At 42.4% G+C, this 8,568-nt stretch overlaps 1 protein-coding gene across 4 annotated transcripts in view; it reads left to right on the plus strand.

Moving 5' to 3' along the window:
• The window catches only part of NCAPD2 (non-SMC condensin I complex subunit D2), a 43,357-nt gene extending 38,008 nt beyond the window's left edge, over nucleotides 1-5,349 (plus strand). For all 4 annotated transcript variants that reach the window (XM_074194444.1, XM_074194446.1, XM_074194445.1 and 1 more), the window contains 8 exons: nucleotides 44-199; nucleotides 577-754; nucleotides 848-942; nucleotides 1,441-1,521; nucleotides 2,364-2,547; nucleotides 2,718-2,847; nucleotides 4,679-4,831; nucleotides 5,135-5,349. In XM_074194444.1, the coding sequence (XP_074050545.1) occupies nucleotides 44-199; nucleotides 577-754; nucleotides 848-942; nucleotides 1,441-1,521; nucleotides 2,364-2,547; nucleotides 2,718-2,847; nucleotides 4,679-4,831; nucleotides 5,135-5,253 (1,096 nt within the window). In that variant the 3' untranslated portion in view covers nucleotides 5,254-5,349. The remainder of the gene's footprint in view (nucleotides 1-43; nucleotides 200-576; nucleotides 755-847; nucleotides 943-1,440; nucleotides 1,522-2,363; nucleotides 2,548-2,717; nucleotides 2,848-4,678; nucleotides 4,832-5,134) is intronic.
• The last annotated feature ends 3,219 nt before the right edge of the window (nucleotides 5,350-8,568 follow it).

Genomic DNA, 8,568 nt, shown 5'->3' on the forward strand with positions numbered 1-8,568 from the left:
GGTATCACTTCCTTGAGTATCCTTCCTTTCTCTGCCCCCCCAGTGCCACTTTTTGTGATTCCCAGCTCCGCCTCCTCTTCACTATGCTGGAAAAGTCTTCACTTCCTGTCGTTCGATCCAACCTCATGGTGGCCATTGGGGATTTGGCTATCAGATTCCCCAACCTGGTAGAGCCCTGGACTCCTAACCTGTATGCTAGGTAAGACCACACCATGCTAGACAGTTATCACCCCAGGCTAGGAACCTGAAATTCAGGCAAGAAACTGTCTTCCTCATTACTCTGAGTATATTTTGGAAGCTTTTATTTCATATGTTGATTTGAGACTAATCTCATTGCTGACCTGCCTTTCTAAGACAAAACATTGATGATTGCCTCTAGGCTATGGACCTCTGAAGTCACTTTTTAAATAATCATGAAGGGTGATGAAGATTCATGCTTTGGGGATTTCTTGACTTTAAAATAAGAAGAATTAGTTGTTTTGGTACACATCCCAGACCTTGCTCTCTACTGGGAAAACTTCCCTTTCCCTAAATGCAACTGGTCCTGAGGTTTCCCACTGATTCTGTCTGCCCTAGACTTCGGGATCCAGCTTCTCAAGTTCGGAAAACAGCAGGGCTAGTGATGACCCACCTGATCCTGAAGGACATGGTGAGGGTGAAGGGGCAGGTGAGCGAGATGGCTGTATTACTTATTGACCCAGAACCTGAAGTTGCTGCTCTAGCGAAGAACTTTTTCAATGAGCTTGCTGGCAAGGTGAGGGGGTGAACCCATCCAGAGGAAAGTGTGTTGGACTGGGGGTACACATGCCATCAGGTTCTTCCAGCTGCCTGTTTGCCTTTCCTGCAGGGCAATGTAGTCTACAATCTCCTTCCTGATATTATAAGTCGTCTGTCTGATCCTGAAAGTGGAGTGGAGGAGGAACCTTTCCATACCATCATGAGGTGCTTGCCCTGGGCCACAAGCCTCCCCTTGGGCTTTCCCTATGACATGATAGGGACCCCTCTAGGAACTTGGAGAAGAGTGAAAGGCAGTAGGATCTGTCTTCAAGTACTTGAAAGATCATGTGGAAGATAACTTCTCTTTGGTCCAGGAGGCAGATCATTGGCTTGATTCTGTCAACTCCTAAGGGTTTTTAAAGACCTTCATGGAAGGTAGTATGCCAGAGTAGGACTTGCTTGGGTTGTTGTAGAGAATATCTTTTCTCTCTGACCTCCAAAAGTCTAGTTCTTTTAAAATTGTTCTCTTGGTTTCTGTATCCTGCTCAGATACAGGTTGGTAAAGATCACCTTCAAGATTCCATTGAAATCTCTAGATAAGAGAGATTAGAAACAATTAGAAATCTATAGAACTGGGGGGGGGGATCCCCCTAACCAGGCAAGGGAGCAACTTGGTGGTCAGATTTATTTATGAAGGAGTCACAATTCTTCTCTTCTTCACAGGCAACTTCTGTCCTACATCACCAAGGACAAGCAAACAGAGAGTCTGGTGGAGAAGCTGTGCCAGAGGTTCAGAACAGCTCGGTATGGTGAACAAAGTGTAGAAGGAGCCTATTAGGGAAAGAGACCTTCGTCCTCCCCCTCCCATCCCAGCCCATAGAGCTGTGCATGATAAGACCACAGGGTATCTGGTACTACAGTGGAAAGAAGGCTGGGCTTAATATGAACTTAATCATGATTCTGTGACTTAGTACCTATGTAATTTCTGGCAAGTTCTTTAATGTCTTTGGGTTTGGACTCAGTGACCTCTTATGTTCCATTCCTGCTCTGGATTTAGGATCCTAGAATGACAGAAGCACATGGGAGACATCCAGATTCTTATCACTTCTCAGAATATTACAATAACTCATAAATTAAGCTCCACACATCCAGTCAATATCTAATTTCCTGATAGCTTGTCACTCTTCTACTCAAGAAGCCTCATTGTATTACAGTTGCCTTTAGATTTAAATACTTTAGATTTAAATACTAATTCCCATTTTGGCATTTAAAGGCAAGATGATTAGGTCGTCTTTTTCCCTTTACCTGGGCCTCTTGGAAACCCTAGTTCCCTTCAGGGTTTGGCTCAAGTGCCATTTCCTCCAAGAGGCCCTTCCTTGGTTCTCCAGCTCTTAGTGCCCTCTACCCCACAGTATTATTTTTGTATATGCTATGTATACTTCTCTTTGAACACCTCTCCTGTAATCACTTACCCATGTACACATCATGTGGTCCCAGTGAAGCATAAACTCTGTGAGAGCAACCACTGACTCTTGTATTAGGATCTACTGTATCTGGCATACTGTGAGCCTTTAGCAAATACTTTTTTGATTGCTTGCTTGGATGCTTGTGTCTCTCTATTCTCATAAATTCTTATCTGTCCTCAGGACTGAGAGGCAACACAGAGACCTGGCCTACTGTTTGTCAACGCTACCCCTCACAGAGCGAGGCCTTCGTAAGATGCAAGACAATTTTGAGTGCTTCGGAGACAAATTGTCTGATGAGACCATCTTCAATGCCTTCCTTGCGGCTGTCAGCAAACTTCGTCGCTGGGCAAAGCCCGAGGTCAAGGTGAGTAGAGCCCATAACTCCTCTTTCCTGATGCTACAGTATAAACATTTCTCTTGCCCTCTGAGCAAATAAGATTTTAGGGCTTGAATTGTTCCCAGACTTTATTTATTTGTCCTATCTGGCAATAACTATTTCCAGATCTTTTTTTGATTCCTTCCCTCTTACTTCAGGCTCTGGTGGATGAATTTGAACAAAAACTTCAAGCCTGCCACACACGAGGACTAGATGGAACCCAGGAACCTGAGACTGATCAAGATGCTGATCAACCATCCCAACCATCAACTAGAAGACATACTAGCGGTATATGAGATAGCTCAAGTTAAAACATGAAAGAATTAATGGTTTGGACACGGGTTAGAAATGTAGGACTAGGTGGTGCAGTGGATAGAGCACTGGCCCTGTAGTCAGGAGTACCTGACTTCAAATCTGGCCTCAGACACTTAATAATAAAGCTGTGCAGCCTTGGGCAAGCCACTTAACCCTATTGTCTTGCAAAAATCTAAAAAAAAGAAAAAGAAAAAAAGAAATGTAGGACAAGCACAGAGTTCAACAAAAGCTTAAAAAAATGTAAAAGCAATCTGGGGAAAACAGGCAGAAACTAGCAGCTCAAAGCATATACAAGGATTAAGTTCCAAATGGTTATATGATGTACACAGAAGAGGAGCAGGGAAGGAACGACCTTTCAGATCTATGAATAGGGAAGAATTCACACAAGGTAAAAATGGGTCATTTGACTATGTAAAATTAAAAAGTTTTTGGCACACACAAAACCAATGCAGCTAGATAACTGGGAGGAGTATCAGATTTATCTGATAAATGTCATAGGGATCTGAGTCAAATTTTTTTTAACAATAAGCCATTTCCCAATTAATAAATGATATGAATAGGCAGTTTTCAGAGGAAAAAATTCAAACTTTTAACCATATAAAAAATGTCCCATAATTAAAAGCAATTTTGAGGTCCTATGTCACCACCACCACCATACCCCACCCCCAATTGGGATTGAATTATCAGAGCTGGGGGGGGGAAAGAGAAAATATAAAAAATTCTTGAGTAGTTGTGAGAAAATCAGGTACATTTAATACAGTGTGGCGTTTTATATAAATTGATCCAGCAGTTCTCCCAAAGCAATTTGGAACTGTGACCATAAAGTTATCAAACTATATATACATAAACCCATTGACCCATTATTAAACCTATACTCCATAGAGGTCAGAGAAAGAGGAAAAGGATCCATATGTACAAAAATAATGGCAATTCTTTGGTGGCAAAGAACTGAAGTCAGGGTGCTTATTAAGTGAATACTGACTGAACAAATTATGATGCATGAATATAATGCACTGCTGTGCTATAAGAAATGATGAAAGAGATGCATGTACTGACAGAATAAAGTGAGCAGAACCAAGAGAATGATTTTATTTTTCTTTTTTGCAAGGCAGTGGGGTTAAATGACTTGCCCAAGGTCACACAGCTTGGTAAATATTAGCTGTTCCTAGGTAGGCAATTATTAAGTTTTCTGTATCCTGCTCAGATACAGGTTGATCAAGATCATCTTCAATATTCCATTGAAATCTCTAGATAAAAGAGATCAGAAGCAATTAAAAAATCTATAGGGCTAGGGGGAAAAAGATTCCCCCCCCAACCAGGCAGGGGAGTGACTAGGTAATTATTAAGTATCTGAGGCTAGATTTGAACTTAGGTCCTCCTAACTACAGGGCCAGTGTTCTGTCCACTGAGCCACCTAGTTCCCCCAAGAATGATTTGTATAATAACAGTACTCATGAAAAGACTCTTTTCTCTTGTAAAAATCTTTGAAAGATTTAAGAACTTTGACCAATTCAGAGGACTAATGTTGTCCCTATCAGAGAAGTGATGGACTCAGGAGTATAGACTGAGACATATTAAGTGGGAGAATTTTTTTTGCTTGACTGCATATCTTGCAAAAGAGTTTTATTTTTCTTGTATGTAGCATAGGGGATAGGAGAAAGAGAAAAGATTTTCATTAATTTTTTTAAATTGTAATTTTGAAAAAGAAATGAAATGTAGAAGAGAAAGGGAAGTCTCTCCACTAAGAACCTTGTGACTAAATCCTGACCCTCATCCATGTCTCGTCTCATTGCTGTGACTCTAGACACCTCTCGCCAAAGCTGCCCCTCAGTTGCCTCAGACAATGATTTTGTTACACCTCAACCTCGGGGCACTACCAAACATCGGCCAAACACCAGAAAGCCAGTTTCTAAGAAGACTGCAATCGTCTTTTCCAGTGATGAATCCAGTGAGGAAGGTAAATGTGTTAAACCCCCAATATAAAAGTGCACAAGTAGCCAAGGCCTATAATGAATCATCCCAAACTAGAAGATGTCATTGCCCCATGATTTGAAATGGATGACAGGGAACACCAAGAGCCACAGAAAGGAAAGAGTCCTGAAAGGCCATCAAGGCCCAGACCCCTAAATATCGAGTGAAGTTAAATTAAGAACTCAAACCTCTGGAATTCCAGTCAGTGCTCTCTCCATCCATAGCTAATCTGGTTTTGGTGACCATTCATTACATTCATGCTTTGACTTTCCAATCTTCTCTTCCTCAGAGTGCTTAGCAGAGATGACAGAAGATGACCAAACACCTAAGAAGACAACCCCTATCCGACGAGCATCTACCCGAAGTCAAAAGGCCTTAAAACGCCTTCTTCCCATCCCTGTCGTGTAAGGAGAGGGGACCCTATGGAAATAATTGAGCCAAGTTTGACTCTTCTTGCTATGTAATATGTTTGCCTGTGCTCTTTTTTTTTTTTTTTTTTTTTTTTTACAAATAAAAAAGATTTGTGGACTTCCCAGGAATTTTCCTGTAATCACATTCCTTGGTCTGTTGGGATCCTTCTTTTAGAAATTTTAACTTGATTCTGGGAGCCACAGGTGGGGAGGATAATCAAGAACTAGAGAAAGGACTCGAGGACCTCAGTTATGGGACCCTGGAATCAATCTCTATCTAAAGGAGAAAGAGAACAGTGTCCAGTACCATCTTTTATTCTTTGAGAGAGTTTGAATGGTAATTCCTAAATGCACAGACTAATTACCTTTGGGGATTAAAGTCAACAGGCAGTAAGGAGTGTCTGTGATATATATCCTTGATAATAGTCTTTCTAGGTGCTGATCACACAAAGTCCTTTACTCTCTAGGAGCTTATGTCCTCTCCAGAAGATAATGGGCATTTCTTTAAGATGTACCTATTGTAGTTCAAACAGAATACAGACAAAGTAGGATGGAAGGGCACTAGCAATTGAGACTAAATAGGAAGGGCTTTCTACCCTTATTTATCATCTCTTCAGGGTATAGACCCAGTAGTGGTATTGCTGGGTCAAAGGGTATGCTCATTTTTGTTGTCCTTTGGGCATAGTTCCAAATTTCTCTCCAGAAAGGTTGGATGAGTTCACAGCTCCACCAACAGTGTAGTGTCCCAGATTTCCCACAGCCCAACTTAGGAAGGGCTTTCTAGAGAAGGAAATTGCATAAACTTTTGTTGTTATGGTTATGTCCAACTCTTCATAACCCCTTAGGGTTTTCTTGGCAGAGGTGCTAGAGTAGTTGGATAGAAATTTTCTAGGATTCGGGCTGGGAAAGGAAGGAAAGATTAGTCAATATTTAATATATTTTCATATTTAATATATTTAATATATTTTTGTTTTTCCCAACAATATGTAACAGAAGCTCTCACTATTTTTTTACAAGGTTGTGAGTTACATTTTTCGCCCTCCCTCCTCCTCCTGACAGCAATCTGATATAGGCTCTACATGTAAAATTATATAATTAGATCCATATTAATCCTGTTGTGAAAGGATAAAATCCAAATGAAAGGAAAAAACATTAGAAAATAATTACTTAAATACATAAAACACTTTTAAAAATTGAAAGTAGTAAACTTTGAAGTATTTAAACTCCAGAGTTCTCCCTCTGGATATGGATGGCATTTTCCATCACAAATCTTCTAGAATTGTCTTTTATTAGACTGCTGAAATGACAAGTTCATCATACTTGATCATCACCCAATATCCCTATTGATGTGTATAATCCGGTTCTGGCTCACTTTATTCAACATCAGTTCATGCAAATCTTTCAAGGCTTTTCTGAAGTCCTGATCCACTTGAGTTCTTAGAGAACAATAATGTTCCATCACATTCATATACCACAATTTGTTCAACCATCCCCCCAGTTGATGAGCCTCGATGGGTCAGTATCTTTTTTTTTTTTAGGTTTTTGCAAAGCAATGGGGTTAAGTGATTTGCCCAAGGCCACACAGCTAGGTAATCATTAAGTGTCTGAGGCTGGATTTGAACCCAGGTACTCCTGACTCCAGAGCTGGTGCTCTATGCACTGTACCACCTAACCACCCCATGGGTGAAATTAGAGTGTGTTGGGTAAAGATTTTTCTAAGGATGGGGAAGGGAGTAAAAAAGGGCCCAGGAAACAAGAAGGTAGCCAGCCCCTACACCAAACTTGTTCTTCTATGATAGCTGAGTTTCATAGAATTGAGACATTCCTTAAATGATCGTGCCTGTGTCATGACACAGTAGATAGTTCTCTCCCAAGTTTGAGCTGCCCTTTCTGGGGTGGGAGTAGAAGAGGAACTGAACTGTTACTTAAGAAGGGATCCTAAAGCAGAAGGTCCTCAGAGTAGTCAGTCTTGTACCCCAAAGGGGCCACAGTGGAGAAAGCACTCCTCTCTGAGCAGATGATATGCTGCATGGTTGCATGAATAGGCTCACGTATCCCCTTCCCTGGAACTTGTTTCTGCTGCTTTCCACAAGACCAAAAGCAACAGTCTCCTCTTTGCTCAGAGGCACCCCACCCCCTTCCCTCTCTGATGCCTCATTAAGTCCATGAACCGATTGCCAAGCATGTCTACAAATTGGCCTAGAAGCCACTGAAGATGGGAACAGTCTTTGGAAAAGGACAGGACATGCTAAGTGACAGGCAGACTGAGGAGCACCACTACCCTTTCTTAACCTTTAAAGTAAAGGTTATCACTCAGCTAAATTTAGCCTCCAGCTTTTTCGGGAGAGGGGCGGGGGGCGGAGCTCAAATTTCCCTAAGCCAGCAAAGAGCCCCCAGGATACCCCCCACCCTGGAACCTGCTGTCCTATCTCCATTTCTTAAATTTCTTTAAATGCAACAAGATTCCATTCTCACGCCCTTAGCTCCATTCCCAAGATGACTTCATGTTTAGATTCAGAATTTAGAGCAATTATAGATTATCCCCTCTTTAGATGGAAATTGGGGCCTTAAGGGAAGTAAAGGAAATAACCAACTCCTTCTACACTCCTTCCTGAAACAGCTAACTTATTGGAATGGAGCTTTCTGTCCCTCTGATACCCTCCTTTTAACTCAGTAACACTGACCACAATTGATACTCCTAGACCAAGGAACTTCTAGACTGTTCCAGGCATCCCAGGACAGAAGGAACCCGAGGGCCTCACACCCCCTATGCCATCATGAAAGAAGCACTGTATTCTCCATCAGTACTAGGCAGCTCCCAGGTTTCCAGAAGCTTACATCTTTCTGTGCCATTCCTCCTCATCCTAGCTGTAACCAGGGTGATTTGCTCCCTCTTTAGAGCAGTGTGGGAGGAGGGGAGCAGGGAGATCCGCTCCCCTCCCACCCAGCCAGCCCACAGTACCCAAGGCTTCCAGTAGCAAAGTAACAAAGCGATTTGGAACCTTCAGGCTGGCACAGATGTAATCAGTCTCAATTATCTAGTCTCCCTCCAGGCGGCTTTTTCCTGTTCCAGAAGAAAGCCTTCAGCTAGAGAAGCCTCCCTCGACTCTCTCCCTTTAGTCCGGGGGAGAATCTGCCAGAGGCCGAAGGCCTTTGTGATACCAACACAGCCTGGCCGCCAAAGCAGGGGGGGAGGGGGGAAATGGGGACTGGGGAGCCCCACCCCTGCCTGGTCCTCAGCTGTTCCTTCGTCACTACCGTAAAGACTGGAGGAGAGGTACCTTTTCAGGTCTCCAGAGGGAGAAAAGCAGTC

This window comes from Macrotis lagotis, chromosome 7 (genome assembly GCF_037893015.1).
Source record: "Macrotis lagotis isolate mMagLag1 chromosome 7, bilby.v1.9.chrom.fasta, whole genome shotgun sequence".
In the NCBI taxonomy this organism is placed as follows: domain Eukaryota; kingdom Metazoa; phylum Chordata; class Mammalia; order Peramelemorphia; family Peramelidae; genus Macrotis; species Macrotis lagotis.